The sequence below is a fragment of the Saccostrea echinata genome, unplaced genomic scaffold, assembly GCF_033153115.1.
Source record: "Saccostrea echinata isolate AGI-Se365-2 ecotype Australia unplaced genomic scaffold, CSIRO_AGI_Sech_v1 ptg000006l, whole genome shotgun sequence".
NCBI classification, from domain to species: domain Eukaryota; kingdom Metazoa; phylum Mollusca; class Bivalvia; order Ostreida; family Ostreidae; genus Saccostrea; species Saccostrea echinata.
Genome location: NW_026889755.1, coordinates 7,495,629 through 7,519,931, shown reverse-complemented (window position 1 = coordinate 7,519,931; position 24,303 = coordinate 7,495,629). Strand labels below are relative to the sequence as shown.

The window sequence follows — 24,303 nt, the reverse complement described above, 5'->3', positions numbered from 1 at the left end:
TTAATAATGTGACAAAATCTACAATCTAAAAAAATGCAGTTTCTAATTGTGTGGCTAAATCTCATTATTTGTTGATAATCATAATCAAAGCTCAGGTGTGTTAGAGAGAAAATTCTTTGAAGTGGCTATGTAAATTATTAAACATTTTAATTAATGTATTCTTAATTTGGAGTTTTATAGTGCCATTAGAAAATCTGTTTAAATGAACTTATCCACCTTGTCTACAAAGATCCAAATTTGTTTATTTTAAGCCTCAGTGAATGACACGATGCCAGATCCACCATCAAACATCTTGGTGAAGAAGATCTCGGCGAACTCGGTCAATGTCACTTGGCAACACTCCATGGGGGAGGAGCCAGTCACAGGATACACGCTGACCGTCTCAAGTTTGGAAGGAACCCCTACAGGATCTCGAACACACGAGATCACAGATCCCTCTCTGTCCTGGTTCCAAGTGAAAAACCTGAGTAAGAATTACAGTTTATATCATTCCAACACTAGATGGTAATCAGGCAGGGTTGTCCCTAAGATTTGAAATTGCAGGAGACATTAAAAAAGTAGAAGGGGGTCTGAAGTTCCTTCCCTGAGAGGGGGCTGAAGGGGAGTACCAGAATAACTGGAGGATTACATCATTATAGGCAGGGAAATTCCCCAGCCTCCAGGTCTTAGGGACAACCCGATGAGGGCACTAAATGTTGAAGTTTTATTTAATTTAATAATGTCTTGGTTTTCCTTGTTTTCAGAGAACAAGACCACATACCAGTTCTCCCTGGTGGCCAACAGCAAGCATGGGTCCTCAGACCCAATCATAAAGGAGTATGTCACCTCTCAAGATCCCCTCGAGGAACCTCCTCAGAATCTGAGGGTCGTTAATCGAACCTCCACCGCCATGTTACTGGTCTGGACCCCTCACCCTGGGGACCAGGGCAGGGGAGTGGAGTATGAAGTGGGATACCGCCCTGCCATGTTTATGAAGGACCAGGCATATAATAAAGTAGCCATTGTGAAGACGTAAGGGAAAATATGGAAACTTTTTCCAACAATTTATCATTAAGCAGATAATTCTTATGTCATGACTTAAAATTCGTGTTAGCATGCATTCTCTTCCTTTGATACTCTTATTTCTTTTTTCAACTCGTAAAAATAACTGTCTCCATTTCACAGGTCTGATACCTCCTTGTGGATTTCCCATCTAAAACCCTACACTTCGTACCAGTGTGTTGTCAGGAAAATTGTGGGCGGAGTTATTGGGAGGTGGAGCCAACCGACTGTCAATCTCACTCTGGAGGGAGGTAAAGACTCCATTGAGGTTGTAGGAAGATATAAATTTATGGGATGGCACCATCTGTATTTGAATGGAAGTAGAAACTTTATGAGGGATGGGATGAACTCCCTCATTTAGAATGTTGAAATTCTTGGGGAGGGACCATCCAATATTGAAGTTAGGCGTACAAAAGCTCATCAGATTGTTTTGCTAAGTTAGTCACACATTATAAATATTATTTAATGTAATCAATGTTTCAGGACTTAATGTTCTCAAAAGACATTGCATTGCTCATTTTCTAGGAGTGAAACAGTTCACCGCAGTATCGATTCACGGCGGTATTTTTTCTCAGTTTGATACATGGTGCAAAATCTCTAATTTTCGGTTCGGTTCATTTTTCGGTCGGGATCTTTATTCAGTTGGGTTTGGCATAAGGTAAAACACGTTACTCAGGATAAATAAGTATATTAGAAAACGTAAATTTTTGATGATTAATAGTTTGTAAAATAATTTTTGACAGTCAAATAATTCTGATTAATTTCTTCTAGTCAATTTGCAAATAAAAATTTGTAAATGAAGTGACTAGATTTAGAAAAAGAAAGCATAAAACAAGGTTGAATTTGTTTCCTTCTATCAAAATGTATCGTACCGAAAATAACCGTACCGAGACAAAATTAAACGATACGTATCGAACCGCGAAGGAAGTGTACCGTTTCACCCCTATCTTTTTCTAAACTATTCAAAATATTCATTGCATTGATTTAATTTCCAGAGCATTGATCTGTTAATGAAACACTTTGGAATGCTAGTAGTATCTCTGTAAATCAAAGGGCATAACATTCTTACTGAATAAAACTGCCATGGAATAAGAATTTTTATGTGTGCAGTGCTTAGAAGTTCCTTAATGAAAGATGGTGGGAGTAACCCCCCTTTTATTAAATCTGCGCCACCGATACATTTTAGTATAGAAATATTTCCCACATTTTGTAGTATTATAACATGTTCCTTTGTAAAATTTCAGTTCCCTCCCAGCCCCGTGAGCTTCAGGGCCAGGTGAAAGAGAGGCGTATCTTGATCACTTGGAAACCGCCGGCACAGCCCAACGGGAACATCACAACCTACCTCGTCATGTATCAGATCCTGACCTCACAAGATATGTCCAGCCCCTGGGAAATCAAAAGTGTCAATGGTAAGCGCATCTTTCTGTCGAGTTTTGCCTGTAGAATTGATTCAGCCTGCCTGTGTTGAGTTCGGTGTTGCCAGGAGAGTATCGCAAACACATAGGGATCAATTTGTTCATCATCTGTTTCACTTTTATTTAAAAAAAAAAAATACACTGGCGGGTGACAGATGTAATGTGGATGTTCTGATTGTTCTTGTGGTTCTCTCAATGAAATATTCTCATGGCTGAAACCAGAGGGGACTGTAGGTGTCCTCCTCCCCTGTCCATCATTGGTCTGCTAGTCTGTCTGTCAGTCTGTCCCACTTTGTTTTTCCATAAACGCTTGCAGATAATGAGCTGATTTTCGGTACATGAGTGTACATTGATGAGTGACAACTTCACTTGAATGATTTTTTGACAGAATTGCAGCCTTTTTGATTTTTAAGGGAAACCATATTATGCTTGTTTGTAGGGGACTAGTATTGCTTATGCAGTACTCTCAGAATGCTTGTTTATACATGTACACTATATATTTGCACAAGACAGCTTGAACAAATTGATCCTGTTTGCTTTTTAGGATCTTTAACATCAGCCACTATTGAACAACTCCAGAATGGATTGTACAGAATCAAATTGAAGGCGTGTACAAATGCTGGTCCAGGCCCGCCCACTGACCCAATGGAAATCTCCAAAATAAGAACAACAGGTAAGTTGAACCAATCAGAAACCATGAAAAAAAAACTGATGCTTGGCCTTGAAGCATAATCCAAAACATTTGAATGAAAAAAAAATGAATAAAATTGAAATCTGATCTTCACAAATAGTTCTTGTAGATGCCCTTATTTCATAAAGCATGCAATATTCCTGTGGTATATTGTTAACAAAGAAAAAAAATTATTTTTTGTGAAAGTAAATTAGTTTTGTTAAAAATCTATTTATCTGTAGATATAGTTGTGCTAATGTAATTCTGGATATTACAGAGCCCCGTGAAGTGGCGCCACAGGAGGATCAGAAATTGGGGATAATTCTGGGGATCAGTATTGGTGTTGCCTGTGTCATTATCTGCATCCTCATTATACTGTTCAGGAACAAGTAAGTAAGCTAAGGAGTGTAGTAATTGTAAAGCCCTAAAGAAGTTTGTCACAATTCACTTTGGAGATGTATATCGTTATGTGTACTTGGACATAAAGCTACATATCAATAGCATAAGCTGTTTCCTCTTTTTGGTAAATAGATAAATATGTTTTAAAATCATGTCATCAGTGAATAATCAGAAGCCTTTGAAATTCAGTATTTCTATGAATCTTAGAGAAAGGGAGACAACTTCTAAACAGCATTAAGAATGGTTCATGTAAACATTATAAATATGTAAATGTAATGTTTGAAGTAATTGAACAGTGAAGGGCTGTATTGTAAGGTGGATGGATTATAAATTGTGGTAAAAAGAAGACGAATTAAATATACAGTAAGCAAGATGTTCTTGTTGTTGTACATGGACCCAGTACATTACCGTATAAGCAGAATTTTTAGCGAGGATTCAGTTTTGGCATTATTAGCGAGTGTGTTGAGGTAGTTAAAATTGAATATTGCTAATAATTTATTCTGAATATGAGGAAAAGTCACTAGAAAAAAACCGCTAGAATTACCTCTTGTTAAAATCATATATCATTTTATAAGAACAAATCGCAAAATTTGCCTCTTGCTAAAAATTCCACTAATAGGATAATATTGGTTATTGATTCAAAGTCATGAATAATTTTTCTTTTACAGGTGTTTTGCGTCTCCTCAATCCCACATCACCCAGCCTGTCTATCTACACAGTAACGGACATGTGGGTGGGCGGGGCAATGGACACGCTGTAGGGGCGGGGCTGAACGAGTATCAGCTGGAGACGTGTACACCAATGTTGAGCTCTTTACCCGGTGAAAACGAGCACTCAGATTCCAAGGTAGGTATCTACAGGAGCAAGGAGAATGTTGTTGAAGTCTTCCAGGAAATATTGTTCTCACTTTCTCTTAGTGGAATTGTTAAGGGGTGAATTCAAAACTGCTTTTGTTTACTTTATAGGATAATACAGGAAAATACGCTTATAACGAGTGCCGGGGGGGGGGGGGGGGGGGGGATTTTGCTTCGTTATAAACGTAATTTATTACAGCCGTTAAGTTCACAATATATTTTTTTTAAGGCACAGGAATGAAAATCACCTAGCTGTAAGGGTCAATTCATTATAAGCGTGTTCACCATAAACATGTTTTACTGTACCTTGGTAGCTACAATGCAGTTTTGGATTAGCACTAGATTTAGAAAAATACTCTTCCCTAAATAAAAATAAATTATCCACTCTTTTTGTAGGGATGTGGCAGTGGGAATATCATTGTGACCCCGAATGGGTCGCGGGTCAACGGATATGTGCCATTTAAGAATGGCATGAAGAATGGACATATCCCTAATGGACATATGTCAACGTTTGTGGGGTATGCCAATTCGGGGAACATGGAGGTAGATTTCTTTGAACTAAAAATAATATTCTAACAATATTGCAGATGTTAAATGAGATAAAAAATGTGATACACAAGGAAGAGAGCTATAGTTTGATTAATTTTTATTGTCATTTACCAATAGTGCATTCGCTTACATTTATATAGTGAAACTTGTCTTATCTGACACACACTGGGACACAGTTTTTGTGTCAGAATAGACAGGGTGTTATATTGTTCAGATCACTGAAACAGATTGCACAGGTGTCCGATAAGACAACTTTTACTGTAGTGACATAAAATATATGTTTTTAATTGTTAAAGATACCTGATTATGTATGTCTTATATTGATCTTTTGTTTTGTGTAGGAAAGGAGGGGTCTGATTGCAGCCATGTTGTCTGGAAGTGATGTCAGTCATCTGTCAGAGGATGCCACGCCTCTAGACAAAGCACCAGATCGAGATTCCTTGCTGGATGGAATAGACAAGAGTCTAGAGGACACGGAAGAAAGCAATAAGAGTTTAAATGACCAAGATGGTTCCATACAAAATCTACCTCCAAACACAGCAGACTCACAGCAGGTCTGCAGTGAAGTCAGCCCACAGTCAATGGACAGTTTTACTAAAAATACCTCGTACCGAACAGCCGCAGCTAAAACGGGTCAAAGGGAGGGTCGGTCCCCTCCCCATCCCTCACTCAGGGGAGTTCACAGTAAGCCAGCTACCTCACAGGAAAGAGTGGAGGGAGGAGGGATGGTTCCCTCACACTCATCAAAACCTCACAAGCTACATCAGGGAAGAGAGCATGGGCAAATGGCTGAAGAGGGCCAAAATGACGGGCGGTCATCTCCAGAGAGTGAAATAAGGGACCTGCCGGACAGTGACTGCTACAACCCCTCATTTACCAACCTCCAAAGTCCCCAAGTGAAGTATAAAAAACCAACCTCAGCTCAGGAAAGTAATCTTATCGGTCAGAGGAGGGATCTGAATCGGAGACCCCCCAGGGGTGTACAGAGTTACCCCAGCGACAAGAGTCATCATCGCTGCACTGTGGATGTTAGCGTTTGACTTTTGTTTCTACTTCTCACTGAAAAAAAAAAAATAGGCTCACAAAATGAGCTGAATTATCAGGCAGGATATTTGCAGCTAAATGATATTGACATTTCGTGAAGAAGTGAAATTATGTATTTGTTTTTAATTGTTTATGTTCATTCTATACGGGTGTAATTTGGGGGCTCTGAAGGGGGGAAAAGCTGGAGGATTTTTTTTTGTTGCTTTATTTTCTACATGTGAAATGCAGGTCAGAAATATTTTGATTTATATTTGTTTCACCCCCCTTTGGTGGCCCCTGGCTAGCTAGCATTTTCTTTTGTTCTTTTTGTAAGTTTATATTGGTGCGTTTGCCTGTACTATTTTTTGAAGAAAAAAAAGAGATGGATATATCTTACAAGTTTACCTCACTGCTCTGCTAAATTATTTGTCATTGCTATCCCTCCTTACACCGGTTTTACGGGACAATCTGAGACTGAAGTTAAATGAAGTTATACATTAAGTGACCCCCTTATTGTTTTCATAGGTAGATTATTGGTCATGCATATTCATAATGTTGATGTTTAGGATTTGTTACCTAGAGGAGTTCTTTGTAGTTTATAAGTGATTATCTCTGTTTATTCTGTTAGAATTGGGCCAAAGTCAGTTATATTTTAAAAGTTAGGAGTTGGTTTACTCTTTCTTATTTGCCAGAAATTGTTCAGAATTTTTTCAAGAGTATTTCTTTTTGGCTGTTGTCAAAAACAGGCACAGGATGTATAAATGACAGATCTGTGAGTTTTCAGTGCAAAAAAAAAATGTTTGACCAAGGTAGATTATTGTTAGCAATTATTAAAAAAATTGACACGGGTCAGTTTGAAACAGAATGGGTCCCAGTTTTGTTAGAGGCATTGATATTTTAGATGCTATAACCTGAGTTGTGAGTAAATTATTTTTATTGTATTTTTTTTTCTTGGGTAATGTCCCTTATTTGTAGAAGCAGGAATTGTTTGTGTTACATTAATATGGAAATGTTATTTAAAAAGCATTGCTTTTAAATTCTGATGTAAGTAAGGAAAATGATTCTCAGAAATATGCTTTTTTTTCTTCAGATAGATGTTTTATTATCTTCAAGATGTGTATTTTTTTCATCAATCGTGGAAATAGTGATTTTTTTTAATACTTAGATCTGTTTTAATGTCTGTATAAGGCAAGACAAGTTAGTGCTAATTGAAAGATATAAGTGCTATTTTAACTTTTTGTTTGAGAATTCAAAATTCATAACTTTATTGTATTTTATTGAAGTTTTTTATGAGATCTGATGATTTTTTTTAATTGTAAACATTTTTTTTTTTACATTTTGCATTGTGTGATAAATCTCTTCTGCAAGTGGGTGCAAAATTTGGTTTTAAAGAAAGTTTTGCTGTTGTAGTTGGGGGTTAAATTTGTAATCAAACCTACATGTAAGATATTCTAGTATTTTTGATCATCAGCTTTCAATCTTTCAAAATCCGAAGTATTTTTCAAATCTGAGTACTGTAATCCAGCTAATAGTTGGGTGCAGTAAAAAAAATCTGAAAAAACCTGAAGGCTCAATCTTAAATGGCAAATTTTGAATTTTTTTTGCTTGGATATTCCATCGGTGTTTCACAAATAGGGTACATCGTGAATGAGAACTGGATCATAGTAGGGAGACAAAATGAAATTGAGGCTTAAGTTGGTGCAGGGTACTAATGGTGCAGATCCAGCTGAACAAGATTGGGTCCAGATTTGACGATCTGCGATGAATACATCCGGTGTATAAGTATAGGCTTGTTTATTTCTGACCCGTTAGATAAGGCAATTTAACTTCTTAAATTTTCTTAATTTTTTTTCTTGTTAAGTATTGATCTTCTCTTTAAAATGGAGTAGAAGAGAAAATGAAAATTTATATATGTTAAGTAGCTGATTGGAAACTTCACTAAATGGTAAAATAGGTTTTCAGAATGATATCGTCCCTGTGCAACAAATAGTGAAAGGACTTGGCTCCTCTAATTGACTAATTATTGTTGATGGTTTTTATTGGCGATTAATTCGGTCCTACTGGTTGTGACTATATAAAGGGATGAGGTGAGGCATTTATTGAAAAGAACCTCTCATTTGTACAAAATATTCATTGTAGTGTGTTTCAATGTCACTTGTGTCCCAAAACCAACGTCATTTTTTCCCCCTCACACAATATTGATTTTTTTTTTCACCATTTTATCTCCCATGTACTAGTTTAAGTGGTTCGTCCTCTGGTTTAAATGCTATGTGTTCTGACCTCAGATATTGTTGGAACAAAAAAATATATAATTTTGTAAAAGGAAAAAAAACAAGCCCTGTGAATTTCATTGTACAACATTTATGTAATAACATGATATTGCTTTTTTCTGCACTGTTAACACAGACCATGTTGTAACCATAGCGACCTCTTAATCTGTTACCATGGTAACCTCTAATGACTACCTCAAGATGCCTTTTGCTCGACACACATTTCTCAGGGAGCGTTCATTATTTCTTACTGCGAGCAAGAGGGATCTAGAAAACTGAATTTAAAAACTTGGAGAGGAAACCAACACAAAAGTTTGAACTTTCTATGTAAGTTATTTTTTTTTCTAAAGAGCCATTAGCACAATTTAAAAAAAATCTTGTCTAAGCCATGTACAAGATTCAAAAGAATTTTCTTCTTTCCCGGTTGTGTGAAGATACAAGTGCGATTATGCCTAATTTTTTTTTATGGACAAGCACCTGTACAATCTATATCATATATTTTGGAACAGAGGTGATGCATCCTGAACATGTGAAGGGGGCCCTAGAATCAAGGGGAAGAATCACTCTCATCTTAAATTATTATATCATATACAATTTTTGTTCAAATTACTGATCAACACATTTTTGTATTACGGAGATTCCGTAATGATTTTTTAAAAAAAATTCTTTTAAGAGGTAAAGTTTCCTTGAGTAATAGATATCATGGGTTCCTCTTGTATATTATTTTCAGTTTTCAGACAGAATTTGTGAAGTGTCCTGACCATTTTAAAATCTTTCCAATTTTCAAAGATCTATTTTATTTAATGCATAACAGAGGTATCCATAAAGCTAAGATTTATATACTCCACCTAGTTTTGAGTAAGTTTGTGGAAGGTTATGAAGCAAAACCATCAATTTCATTAGCTCAGGTTACAAAAATCAGGGAGACACAATTTGAACACAACCAAGTACTGAACACATAAACTGAAGTATAAGCTAGAATTAATAGACAGTATTAGGGTAAAGCTATACTATGGGTTTCAATTGAGAGGAAAAAGGCTTTACTGATCTACTGCCAAAAAAAATCTTTAAAATAAAAATGAATTATTATTACAAAGAAAATGCATTTTGTTCATTCGATTTCTTAATAGTACATGTAGGTCTTGATAAGGAAAAAAAGGCATTGAGGTTTTTTTTCTACTTAAAAAAAATCATTTGACGATTGAACCCATTTATTTTCTCTTGTTTTGATTTGGAAGCCAACAACCAAAGAATGTTAAGTGTTGTAAATAGTTTGAAATCAATGCTGACAGTGTAACACATTTGTTGTCACTTTTAATCATGGTGAATCCGAGTGACCTTGAGATCTGTTTCATGAATCTATTTATAGAGTTGCTTGCCTTGAAAATTGACTTTGTTAGTGGTTTATAAAATCTAAGCCGTGGCAGTCAAGGGAATAAAATGTTTGTATTGAAATCACGGTGACCTTTGACCTGCCTCGGTGGTGATTACTTTAATCCCGGTGAAACATTTTTTTGAGATGATTAATTATTATTGATAGATATTTTACAGGACAGTGCTCAACTCGTGGAAGAATCATTTCTGGGGTCTTGTGTGCGTTTTATGTCATGTTATTATCCTCACGTTTTATAGCAACAAAGAAATTAAGCTAGATTAAATAGCTCTTGTTTCTGATTTTGTTTTTGTCCCCCCTTTCTTTTTTTTGGGCATGAATTTATATCTGAATGATGAAATATTTTCGTTGATTTTTGTGACATTTTACTGTGAATTTAAGCTGGTTTTATTATATTTTTTCTTTTTGAATTTTAGACAAAAGTTTGATGTAAGTGCATCAAAAATTTTAACATGCAATTATAATGCGGTGTTTTCAGTGAAGGGACTGCAAATGAATTTAAAATGTGCTCTTTGTATTTAGTTAATTTTATTTTATTCCACTTTAAAAAAAAATTTCAAACATTCAGATTTTATGATTGTGGGATCTATGGTAAAGAGAACACTGCTGTAGCAGTTTATTTATTATTATTTTAAATTTGCAATGGTTTTGATTTTTTTCTTAGTGACTAAGAACAGTAACTCTTGTTGTACTGATACTTGTGAGCTTTAGTGCATATCCAATGTTAAATTGTCATGAACTCTGTTTTTATTTCTGTGTGTTGACCTCGAAACACGTACTGGCTGTATCATCACCATGACATCATCAAAGATATGACGTTGTATGATGTCATACATGACGTCATAGTTTCTTATAAAAGATTTTCAAAAAATTCTTTGTTGGGCAGAAATTGACTGCCAATTTGATGAAAATTATTTTTGGTCATTAACAATAATGAATTAATTGTCATAGTGTAGTGAACTGCTGGTACGTTGTTTATCTCTCGGTTCTGTAAATGACCCGAGTGTTACTGTATTCTTAGGTTGATAAACACGATCATCATGTAATAAACCAATACTCCGTATTCTTTTGTTGTTTTTTGATTGTTGACTAACTCGAATGAAAACAGCGTGCCTGGTACATGTAAGGTGTATACACCGTGTGTTATACATGTAGCTATAAATGATGGAACTAAAAGTGATAGTTGATATACAAGATAAAGTTTGCTGAGACTGCAGCCCAAATCTGTTCAAAATTTGACAAGCGATTTTGTAGCTTGGTTTTAGCTGAATATTAGCAAGTAAATGTGATTTCAAAAGATTTGAGCATATTTCCTCTTGTAACAACTGCTGAATGCAGTAGAAACCTGGAGAATGAATGCATCCTCAATTACACCAGTGAGTCGTAAATATAGGATATGAAATACAATCCTTTGTAAAACTTAAGGCTGTTCAAATCATGTCCCCAGGGGGTAGGAAGGAGCCAAAATAGTAGATCAAACATTTACATGAGAATATATAGGAAAAAAATCTTTAAAATTCTCTAAAAACAATACATTGTATTAGTCCAAGAAATATGGAAGCAACCTCAGTGTAGATTCAATGTAACGTTGTTCCCCCCCCCCCTTTTTTTTAGCAGTCTAGACGAACTCCAAAAACAGCGTTTCCGGAAGTAAGAAATTGAGACTGAAAAAGACTCCGAAAATAGAGTCTGCGCATGCGCACACACACAAAAAATGGCGATTTTTGAGCAAAAATGATGGGTCTACAAAAACTGTCCGTGCAAAGTTTTGGAAAGTATGGCAATTATGCCAGTACTCAGAAATGCTAAACAAAAGACGTTGGAAGAGATCGTATTTGTTAGATTTTTGATTTTATTTGCAAAAAAGGAGATATTTACTTTCAAAGTTAACGTTTCAGGTCAGATCAATTACAGAGAAAATGATACGTTTTGAGAAGTAAATATGCATAATAAAAGGGATATATATGCAAAATGGGACAATATGTATTGTAACTGTTAAAAACTTGACTGAATTTTACACATAAATTAGCATTACGGTTTTTTAATTTGTGTACGACATCTGAATTGAACGCGTAAGTTTTTACCATAGTTATTTACCGATTTTTTATCACATACGAACAGATATTATTATGAAAACATTTTTAAAACTATTATCTATCAATATAATAACTTTAAAAACCACTCTTCTAGATATTAAGGACACAACATGTCTTCTAAAAATGAGCATGTTAATATCTCTGCTCCGTGGTGAAAAATGCGCATTTTCTGATTAAAATAAATACAAGTTGGGTGTCTTCAATAAAAAATTTAAAGCACCTTTATTTTAGGAACGACATAAAATTTAAATCAAGGAGACAATAAATAAAATAAGAAAATATTTCTTACCGGCAGAATTGAATTCGATGTCGTATATCCAATTCACTATTATGCAAGAGTTTGAAGCGATAAATAAGTCAATATCCACAAAATAATTCAATAAATGCAATTATCCATTCAACAAAAAATAAAACGAAGTAATAATGCACTAAATACAGCCATTATGCAGCCGTTTATTTGGAGAAAGCGAGCGACAATCCATTGTTTGTTTACATCGGACGCCATTTTGCCGCAATGCATGATGGAGCCAAAGACTTCATTTTCGGAGTTCACGCTGTTTTTGGAGTTCGTCTAGACTGTTTAGGCGGGTTATATAAATTTTTCAATTTTTTAAAACTCGCTTTTTGTGAATTTTATGCCATCCGACAACAAATTCACAACATATTGCAAGCGAGTTTATTGATCTGTAGAGACGACAATAAAGGGTTAGGAGGTAGATAAAATATACAGGTTAGTTATAGAATGGAATTAGTGGATGATAGGTTGTTGATTGACCAATGCTGGAAAGTGGCGAAATACATCCACAAAGTACGCAGAAAATTTTGCGCCGTAAATTGCACAATATTTGCATTCTACGGGATCTGTAGCGTTATGTATGGAACGCCACAGCTGTCTTAAGGGTACAAAATATGCAGCGTAGTGTCAATTTTATATAACATTAAGTCTATCCTTTATATCATTAAGTCAGCTTTACATAATATGTAGTAAAAAATATGCATCATAGTGTCAATTTTATATAACATTAAGTTTATCCTTTATATCATCAAGTCCACTTTATATAATATGTAGTAAAGAAGTTATAATATGTTGTCAAATTAAAATACTATATAGTCTGATGCCTATAACATTAAGTCTATTCTTTATATTAAGTCTACTTTATATAATATGTAGTAAAGATTTTATATCATTACATCCACTTTTTATAATATGTGGTAAAGAATTTATATCATTAAGTTTACTTCATATAATATGTAGTACACAATTTATATCATTAAGTCCACTTTATATATTATGTAGTAAAGAATTCATATCATTAAGTTCACTTCATATAATATGTAGTACACAATTTATAGCATCATGTCCACTTTATATAATATGTAGTAAAGAATTTATAACATTACGTCCACTTTTTATAATATGTAGTAAAGAATTTATATCATTAAGTTCACTTCATATAATATATAGTACACAATTTATATCATTAAGTTCACTTCATATAATATATAGTACACAATTTATATCATTAAGTCCACTTTATATATTATGTCGTTGTGTTCCGAATGTGTTCCTTTGGAAATTATCGCGCCAAAACGTTTAAAAGTCAAGATGGATGGCCTGCGGGAATGTCTGGTAGAGCTGGGGATACCTAGCGTGTATCCCAATTTCGAAAGGGAAAACATATCAATTGACATGATAGAGATGCTATCGGACGACGAATTGAAAAGACTTGGCATTGAAACAATCGGATTACGACATAAATTTAAAAAACGTGTGCATGGAAAAATGACGGAACCTTCTAGCAGCGAACGATTGCGCCTGTTTAGTCCTTATTATCGAGATAAACCTGGGAAAAAGATGCGCAAAAAAGACAAGTTTATCACGATGCATTTTTTATGTCTGGCCCATAGAGGACAAAAATGTGTCCCAAATGCACTGGAAAAAGAAGTCTTCAATAAAGCTGGACTTGGTAAGAAAAAAATTGTTTTAAAAAAATCATGATGAAAATGAATTGGCGGCTAAACTTATTTCGCAAGAATTAAATGAAGATGGGGAAATTGTAGGATTTCCAAAATTAGCTGAGGGGGGTGGCTTTGAATTACTGAGAAGCACCCAGAACTACAGAGAATTAACTTTGATAAACTGCTCATGGTCAGCAAAAGAACTGCAGAAAAATGTTAATCCCCAAGCAACAATATATATAAGGCCAATCCAAAAAAATCTGTCCACTGCCTCTATAGTTAATCCTCATGAGAAGTCAGGTGAATTAAGTTTAGAAGAAAAGTGTGTAACATGTGGGAGGAATTTTTTACTACGGGAACTGAGGAAACACACAGAAACATGTCAGGAAGCTGACACAGTGAATGATGTGCCAACAACAGACATTTTGAATATTAATGTTCTTCCACAGACCATGCAGACTAACACAGCAAGCTCTCAGGAAATGCATGTTGAAGAAGTGCTTATTTTTCAAGACCAGGAATTGTTGTTAGAAAGTACCATAGAAGGTAACCACATCAGCAGCCTCACTGTGCCCGAAGTTTCACCACCATCTGTGCAAAATGTTGAAACTGTTTCAGATGTGTCCAGTAGAATTATTGAGTTTTGTAAAGTACAAAATATTCCAGATCCGGTTGAAATTTTGCGCAAAGTTCAGAAGGAAATGGTCACATGAAGGCCTTTAAAAGTGAATGATGTAACACATAATTCTGAGGGTGATACAAACTTTATTTTAATTGACAGGACCCATCTGTTGGAGACTGGTTTTGATGAAGTCAAAGCCATCAGTGATGTCCGAAAAACTTTAGAAGTACAATTTTATGATGAGGTTGGTTGTGTATTGTGTTGTTGAATGCACTCATTTACCATGTACGGATGTATTTTGAATGATGTATGTTAATGGGTGGGGGGGGGATGATTTGCATATGAGTTCCTTTATTCTTAGTGCAAAATTTGCATCTAGTCAGCCTTAAGGTACAAATTACTAGTAACTAAACTTTCACATATAAGTAAATTTACTCCTGCTTTATTTTTTGTGAACAGATGACTTCTGGTCACCTTGGGCAACATAATATTAGAAGTATCTTCCTCTTTTAATATCCCCAAAACACCTCCATATTGTCTGAAAACTGCCCACTTGATACCAATTTACACAAAACTGAAGTTTGCTCATTTCAAAAATTACATTAACACACCAGGAGTAAAATCTGCAACATCTGTGAGAATGTGTGCATACATGTACCTGTATATATATATTTATTTATTACATTCAGGGTTCGAAATTCACTATATACAACTCGCAAAACGCGAGTTAGAATTCCAAAATTGCGAGTTAAAAATTAGGTAACTCGCAAAAACTTGCGAGTTCATTTTTTTTGCATTGAAACTGTAGCAAAATTATATAATATGACAGAACACAATGCTTTTGATTTAAATCAGTAATTTAAATAAAAGTCACCCTGTAGCTGTATTTTGTGCATTGTACAGTAGCTACTTTTTCCTTAAGTTACATGTATTTAATTTATATAAATTTAACTTTATATGAAAATTGCTAGTAGTCTTATAATTGCGAGTTCACTTTCTTGGTACTCGCAATTATTTGCGAGTTGTAATTTTAGGGAGTTTCTAACCCTGACATTTATTATATATATACATATATTATATTACATATTTATTACATGTACCTGTATATGAATGGGACTTTCTGCAAAAAGATAAGTAATTGTTCATCTTGATATTTCTGTGCATGTATCTCCAAAATGCATCAAAATTGTTAACAAACAGCTAGCTAGTATGCAAAAAAAAAAATTACAAACCAGATGTAAAATTTGCATATGTGTAAATTTTACACCCACTGCAGTTCCTGGAGTAAATGAGTGCACATTAACAAAACTAATTACAAGATCACAGAGTAAGACAGAGTTCTTGAAATCTTTCGGTGCTGTTGACAAGAAACAACTAAGGACCGATTACTTTAGGTTCTGTGTTCTGTGTCAGTCCAAATGACCGGTAGATGTTGACAGAGCAACTTGCGAAAATCCGACTAAATTTCTTACGAATTCCCTATAACTGACCGATTGTGTTCTTTTTAGGAGAAAGAAAAAACGGTTAAAATACGGTGTTATACGAGTATTACATATATATTTTGTGAACAAACTTCGAAAGTATACAGTGTTGGAATTAAATGCCGAATTCAAGACAGAAGAAGAAGCGGGGTCGGAATAAAAGTAATCAAGAACTCTCTGAAGGTAACACTAATAAAAGACAGCGTGCAGAAAAAATGGCGGACCATTCAAGCGAGGCAAGTGAGTCGCCAAGATACAGGTTAGACACTAGAGATGAATCCGTGCATTCCGGTGCATATGGTCTGGGACCACAAATGCTATACACATACCCTAGCCCCGGAATTAAGTACCCTATATCCCCAGTTGGTTATAATGTACAATTACCGGGTATACCTATATTGAATAGTTCACCCATGAACAGTGCTATAAATAGAAATAACAACATAAACAGATCGCATGAGGGGGTGCTAGAGGGGAGTTTTGAAAAACTGAAATTAGTGGACGAAAAGTTAGAAACACTAAACGAAATTAAATCTCATATTTCAAATTTTGAAAACAAATTAACAATTTTAGATAAAGAAGTGAACACTATCAAAGGGACAGTAGCGGTTTTAGAACAAAGCGTTAAAGTGATGTCGCAACAAATAGAGGAGCGAGGAATAGATGAGAACATTACAGGTGTACATACAGAATTAAAACAAATCGAAAAAGCAAATGAAAGTCTACATGAAGAAATGTTGTTTTTACAAACACAAATGATGAAAAATAACCTTATTCTATTTGGAATCGAGGAGCTCCGACTTGGAAGAGTAGAGGATTGCATACAAACGGTGAAGACTTTTTGCGCGGAGAAGCTAGAAATTGAGGGTGTTCAAATCGAAAATGCATATAGGACAGGAAAACGAGGGATAGGAAAAACGAGACCAATTATTGCTTCCTTCAAAATCCAAAAGGAAAAAGAGGCGGTACAAAGTTGTGGCTACAAACTAAAGGAAACATCTTACGGAATGTCCCAACAGTATCCCAGGGAAATCGTCGACAGAAGAAAAAAACTTATCCCAGTCATGACTCGAGCAAAGCGTGAGGATAAAACTGCTTTCCTAAAATATGATAAACTTATTATTGAGGGTGAAGAGTACAAACCACCTGGACTCAGCAGACCAAGAGAGAGGGGTCAAAATATATTACAAAGGGACACTAATGCAGACTAGGGATACGCCGGGGGAAGTATCAAAATAATGTCGTGGAACATTCAAGGTTTGACAACACAGAAACTTGAAAACAAAGAATTAAGTGATTTATTGGGTAAAGAAAACCCGGACTTAATATGCTTACAAGAAACTTGGACTAACAACAATAGTAAAATTGATATGGAAAACTATGTGATGTATCACAAACCAAGAAAATTCATCCATAAGAGGGCTAGGCGTAACAGTGGTGGCATTGTTGTTTTTATAAAAGATGAATTACATAAAGGTATTCAATTAGTGTTGTCAAATATTGATGGGATCATGTGGTTTAGAATTGATAAAAACCTTTTCTTACTTGATGAGGATATATATTTATGCTGTGCTTACCTACCCCCGGAGAAATCCCCCGTATACAATATTACAACCAACGCTGAAAACATCTTTGATAAACTTTCCCAAAACATAGCTACATTCCGAAATATAGGAAAAGTTATTATAATGGGAGACTTAAACGCTCGTACGTCTGTATCGCCTGACTATATCAGGGACGATTTTGTTGCACCGGAGAATGATGACCAATCTTAAGTGTGTGACAATAAAATGGAACGCTATTCTGAAGACAAAACAAAAAATTCGTTTGGTACAATGCTATTGGATATGTGTAAATCATTTAAGCTAAGAATCGTGAATGGAAGACTACATGCAGACAAAGAGATTGGTAGATATACATGTGAAACAGAGCTAGGAAGTAGTGTAATTGACTACATGATAACAGAGGAGGAATTTTTTCCTAATGTGATAGACTTCTATGTAGGAGAGCATACACAGTTTTCAGACCATAACCCAATTATATGCAGCCTTAAATCTGGTTGTACCCATAAACTGAACGAACAGGAAAAAAACATAAACATAGAAAAGTGGAAATGGAATGAAACGTTTCATGATGACTATATACAGCACCTTAGAGAGAACAGTTATAAATTTCAAGACATATTGAGGGATATAGATGAACCAAACCAAGAAACAATAAATAAACTTACGGACCAATTTACAGATATTCTGTTAAGTATTGCAGAGCCTTTCTGTAGAAAGAAAATAAATTACACTAAAAACAGATATGGTTTTAGGGATAAAATTAACAAAGATGCACCATGGTTCGACGCGGAGTGTGGCAGAGCGAAAAGATCATGGACCAAGGCAATTCAACGGTACAATAATGAAAGGACGCTAAATAACCGAATTGAAATGTTCACATTAAAGAAATCTTACAAAGCACTTACTCAAAGGAAGAAGGCACAGTACCACTCGAAACAAAGAGAAAACTTGAAACAACTTAAAAAGAAAAACCCCAAGGAATTCTGGAAAATGTTACGTCCCAAGGAGAACGCCCAGCAAATAAAAATAGCTCCAGAACAATTCTTCAATTATTTTAGGAATGTGTGTGCGATAAACGAAAATGGTGTGGATGCGGAAATACAAGATAGTGGATCACCCGTGTTCCAAGAGCTAGACAAAGAGATCTCCAGTCAAGAAATAATTAACGCGGCAAAATCGCTGAAAAACGAAAAATCAGGCGGAAGTGATAACATAATCAACGAGATGCTCAGTGTAGATATGGCAACACTGGAACCAGTCTTAAATGTGCTTTTCAATGCTATTCTTAGTAGTGGTTGTTATCCATCAAAATGGAAATTGGGTATAATAGTGCCGATTTTTAAAAAAGGGGATAAAATAGATCCACAAAACTATAGGGGTATAACCTTATTAAGTTCTTTAGCTAAACTGTTTTCCCGTATTTTGAATAATAGATTGCAAAAATGGTCAGATGACAACAATGTTATATCTGATGCACAATATGGTTTTAAAAAAGGTTGTAGTACTATTGATGCTGCTTATGTATTAAGAAGCACTATTGATTTTAATATTGCAAATGGTAAAAAACTTTTTTGTGCCTTCGTAGATTTTCGTAGAGCATTTGATACGGTTGATAGAAATGCATTGTTCTACAAATTATTAAAGCTAGGTATCGATGGTAAAATGTTAAGAATTATCAAAGCTATGTACGAGGATGTGAAAAGCTGTGTTCGGGTAAATGGTTCCCTCACAAATTTTTTTGATAATGAATTAGGTGTGTTACAAGGGGACATTCTATCACCAATGCTATTTTCCTTATTTCTAGAGGATCTGGAGACAACTCTACAGGAAAATTTTGCATGTGGCATTCAAATTGACCAAATAAACATCTTTCTACTATTATTTGCAGACGATCTAGCCATAGTAAGCGAAACACTCAATGGGCTACAAAACCATCTTAATAGCCTACATGCCTATTGTGAAAAGTGGGGCCTTTGTGTAAATGTAGATAAAACGAAAGTAATGATTTTTCAAAAAGGACAGACAAAAAAGGGATACAAATTTACGTATAGCGGTAGTGCCCTGGAAATTGTAGACAATTTTGCATATCTTGGACTGGTGTTTTCCTCAAACGGACTCTTTAATAAACATGTGAAGATAACGGCAGAAAAAACTCTACAACTATATAATGCATTCATGAGTAATGTTCAAAAAAATGTCACTAGATTGTAAAACAGTATGTGAATTGTTCAACGTTGCGTGTGTCTCGAAAATGAACTATGGGGCAGAAGTGTGGGGCTCTATACCGGCAAAAGAAATGGAACGAATACACTTAAAATTTGGTAAAAGACTACTGGGAGTTAAAACCTCAACATGTACCCCGGCTGTTTATGGGGAATTAGGAAGAAAACCGTTGATAGTAACGAGAACATTTCGCATTATTAAATATTGGTTTAAAGTCCTTCGATCAGAAAATTGTCTTATAAGGTCAATTTATAACTATGATTTTAAGAATATGTCTACAAATTGGATCATTTTTGTCAAACAGACACTTTTATCACATGGTTTTGGCGATGTATGGTATTTTCCCGAGTCAGTAAATGAAAAGGTATTTTATGTTTATTTTGAACAAAGGCAGGCTGATTGTTTTTTTCAAAAACTAAAAGTAGAGATAGAAAATGCCCATCCTTTAAGATTGTTTAAATATCTAAACCCGACTATGCACCAGGCTGAATATCTCAATTGTATATATTATGAAAAACATAGAAAAGCATTAAGTAGACTCAGATTATCTTCACATTGTTTACGTATTGAGTCTGGTAGATATGAGCAAAAATGTCTTATAAGTGAACGAAAATGTGTATTTTGTACATCTAACGAAATAGAAGATGAATATCATTTTGTTTTAATATGCAAGTTTTATGTTGAGTTAAGAGAAAAATATATTAAAAAATATTTTTACGCAAGACCTAGTATGGTAAAATTAATTGAATTACTTAATTCCGACTCAGAAAATGTACTTAAAAAACTTGGGAAATACGTGTTTGAATGTTTTAAAAAGAGGGAAAACTTTACTCTAAAGCAAGATTAATAATAGGAGATACTGCTGTATAGTTCTTCTTTCATATATGTATATTTCAAGTTATGTTATAAAGCACCTGTGTAACACCTGTTGACCAATGTTTATATTATAAAACTAATGTTATACTTCTGTGGCAATATATGTAATGTATACGCCAATAAAGATACTACTACTGTAATCTGTTAAACGCTTTCTGTATCTCGTAATGACTTCTTCAATGAACGCAAGTGCCAAACTATGATTGATAAACTGTTAAGAAGAAAATTGACCTCCACGAGAATTCAATAAAAATTGTTATACGATATAATCAAATCGGCATGAAATGTACAGTGTGTATTGACGCAGGGTGCAAAATGTATTGATTATAAAATTCAAATACAGTTTTCATCTTTTTATTGATTTTTTTTTTTTTTTGGACTGATAGAAATCTGTCTGGACTGACAAACTTCACATTGCAGTCAGTCCAAATGACTGACAGCAGAAAAAAGATTTCAAGAACTCTGGTAAGGTAACTGTTTTAGAGACCAACACTATTGATTATATATATAATATATATATGAAGTTTGAATTTGCCATGTTCAGAAACAGTGTACATATATATCATAAGTCTTGATACAGACAGATGGATTTATGCTCTCAGTTAGTAAACGGGATACAGTAAAACAACATGCTTATAGCGAACATGCTTGCAATGAAATGATGCTTATAGGGAAGTGGTTTTCATTCCCCTTGACTTAAAATATATTGTAAACTTTACAGATATATATAACGAATTATGCTTATAATGAAGCAAAATCGTCCATTCCTGGCACTTCGTTATAAGCATTTTTTACTGTATATAAAAATCAAGTTAACCAAACCTACCTACCTTTTTTTTCTGTATATTGCTAGATAATTTTTTTTGGTTGGCCTAATTTTTCTATCCACTATGAGATTAATACAAGTGTTTACCTAACCATCTGTACATGTACATAAAGTGATTAAATTACATGTAGATAGTGCATACTGTATAAATGTATTGGTACAAATTTATATAATTACATTTGATTGATGTAATGAAATGCAATATGTTACTTTTTGTTGCAGACAGCTGTAGATTATGGCGGTCCCAGGAAGGAGTTTTTCCGGTTAATATTCCAGGCAATCAAGGAGAAGTATTTTGACAGTGGACTTAGGGAATTACTTTATGAAGATTATGAAGTTGTTGGAAAGACTTTTGGTTTGTATTATAAAATTTGATTCTCAGTGTACTTTGTAATCATCATCTGTGATACTTTTTTTTATGAAGGATTCTAGTTATGATAGTTGCTTTAGCCAAGAGCTGTGTCAGGCAATTTACTATCAGCCAATTAAAAGTTCATACTTGCACATATATTCTTCACAATTACATGTACCATATATATCGGATTTTGAATTTGAACCTAAATTTAAATTTTTTATGCCCCCGACATAAAATTTGATATATGGATATGTCATAGGAAAATGCAGGTAAAGTTCAAATTTGGTCAAGGTCCGATGATTTTTGACAGAGTTATCCTTCTTGAACTTCGGAAAAAAACTTTTGTGCAAACAAATTTGAAACTAAATATGGCATTTGAAATTTTGTCTGCCTAGGGGCATTCATGGTGTTACGGCAAATGTAGTTTAACAAAACAGCTTTGCACAGGGGAGTTCATTTACATGGGACAATTCTAATTTCTTAGAAATTAACTCAGAACAATTTATCTTGATGAAATTCAAACTGATTCCCAAAAGGAAGAGTGGTGGCAAACCAGAGGGAAATCTTCATAATAGGTTGTACACATTTCATAATTATGTTTTATATAATATTATTATGATATAGGATGTAGTGGAAGACCTTTGAAGTTAAAATGCAAGTGTGTGATAATTGTATTGCTGTATTTCAGCTTTAAGTATTCTGCAAAATGGCAAAATTCCAACTTTCCTGGAGCCAGAGGTAATCCAGAAGATATTTTCTGATTCCACAGATCATCCATGCATCACAAGTTTGAGACAAGGACTTGAGACTTTGGGATTGTATACAATAATTTTTTATGCCCCGCGATGAATATGGCCGGGTATAGTGTTTGTCATGTCTGTCTTCCGTCCTTCTGTCCTTCCGTCTGTCCTTCCGTCACACTTTGCATTTAGCTCTGTTCAAAGCTCAGTTTCAAAGAAACTATCCAAGATATTTTTATCAAACTTCATATATAAATACATACTGATGAGAGCTATTTAACTGCATCAACATTTTTTGACCTTGACCATTCCTTTGACCTTGACCTCACTTTTCTTAAATTAGACATGTCAAACTTCATATGTTGATACATACTGATGTAAGCTATTCAACTGCATCAATATTTTTTGACCTTGACCTTTCCTTTGACCTTGACCTCACTTTTCTCAGTTTGTGTTGAACTCAGTTTTAAAGAAAACATTCATAATATTTTTATCAAACTTCATATGCTAATACATACTGATGTGACCTTTCAACTGCATCAACATTTTTCAACCTTGACCTTTCTTTTGACCTTAACTTCATTTATTTTAAATTAGTGTTTAGCTCAGTTTTAAATAAACCATTCAAAATATTTTTATCAAACTCAAATATGCTGATACATATTTGTGAGAAGTATTCAACTGCATCAAAACATTTGACCTTGAACTTTCCTGTGACCTCGACCTCACTTTTCTTAGATTTGCATTTTGCTTAATTTAAAAGTAACCATTTAAGATATATTTATGTAAGTTTATGCACTTATAATTTGGCAAGAATTTATCATCTATATCCAACTTTTTAGATTTCAATTTCAATTTTAAAGAAACTATTCAAGATATTCTCATCAAATTTCATACACTGAAACAAATTTTCATGTTGCATTACTAATATATCCTTGGCACATTCATGTCCTATGGACATATTTCTAGTTTTTTAATAAGTTTGGTTTTTGAAAAAAATATATTTAGTAGTAGCAAACTTTTATTCCATGACTAATAGTCTAATTAATATAAAATTAGTTCCTGTAAATAATGATTTCTGGTTTTGAATGTTTTACGGTTATACATGTAGTATTCATACAATGTAATTATTTAGTTTCAATTAATATTCTAAGACTAGACAATTGACAGAAAAGAACAAACTTATTTTACAGGCAGTATAACATAGAAACCATCAATGTTTTGATATTAGATAAATGCATAGAATGTGGCACTACATGTATATACATATACTAATTAAGGAAAAGAATAATATTGCAAGAAAATTAATCCACCAGCAAAATATCAAAACTTTCTCTCAAACAGTTGAAAGTTTTTGCAATAAATAGTTAGGCCAAAATGCTACATTCCAGGTGCATAATAATTGATAACCAATGCCAATGTAGCCATTGGTGCTGAAGTGGCACCACATGCATGTGTGTGTACATCCACTATGTATTAACTCCTATAACTCTTTCAGATAATCTTTGCATTTTCATACAGCCAATCAATCCAAAAAAAAAACATGGTATACTGTATATATCCAGTTAAAACTAGATAAAATTAATATGCCAACTGCACAGTGAAGGACACTTTCATTTATATAACAGTTATATAACATACCAATAATAAACATTATAACTTTTGCTAACTTTATATATAAATAATGATATAAGAATGTACATGTATAAACAATATAATGCATTCTTTGTTGTTTCAGAAGAATGTAAAATATTGCCCATGATTCAGTATCTGAATATTTTAATAAGTGTATTTGAATATATTCAAATATTTGATTAAAAAAGTCCTGATTTTTTATACACCAAAAGTCCTGATTTTTTATACACCAAAAGTCCGGATTTTTTTTTATACCAAAAGTCCGGATTTTTTTTTTTTTTTTTTTTTTTTTTGTACACCCTCTACTT

General features: G+C 34.1%; 1 protein-coding gene across 1 annotated transcript in view; it reads left to right on the top strand.

Moving 5' to 3' along the window:
- Positions 1 to 10,680, top strand: part of LOC133180248 (protogenin B-like) — a 54,220-nt gene extending 43,540 nt beyond the window's left edge. The window contains exons 13-21 of the mRNA XM_061314789.1: positions 252 to 467; positions 744 to 1,011; positions 1,165 to 1,292; positions 2,286 to 2,453; positions 3,004 to 3,132; positions 3,407 to 3,518; positions 4,197 to 4,374; positions 4,779 to 4,925; positions 5,273 to 10,680. Of these exons, the coding sequence (XP_061170773.1) occupies positions 252 to 467; positions 744 to 1,011; positions 1,165 to 1,292; positions 2,286 to 2,453; positions 3,004 to 3,132; positions 3,407 to 3,518; positions 4,197 to 4,374; positions 4,779 to 4,925; positions 5,273 to 5,971 (2,045 nt within the window). The 3' untranslated portion in view covers positions 5,972 to 10,680. The remainder of the gene's footprint in view (positions 1 to 251; positions 468 to 743; positions 1,012 to 1,164; positions 1,293 to 2,285; positions 2,454 to 3,003; positions 3,133 to 3,406; positions 3,519 to 4,196; positions 4,375 to 4,778; positions 4,926 to 5,272) is intronic.
- Positions 10,681 to 24,303: the final 13,623 nt, after the last annotated feature.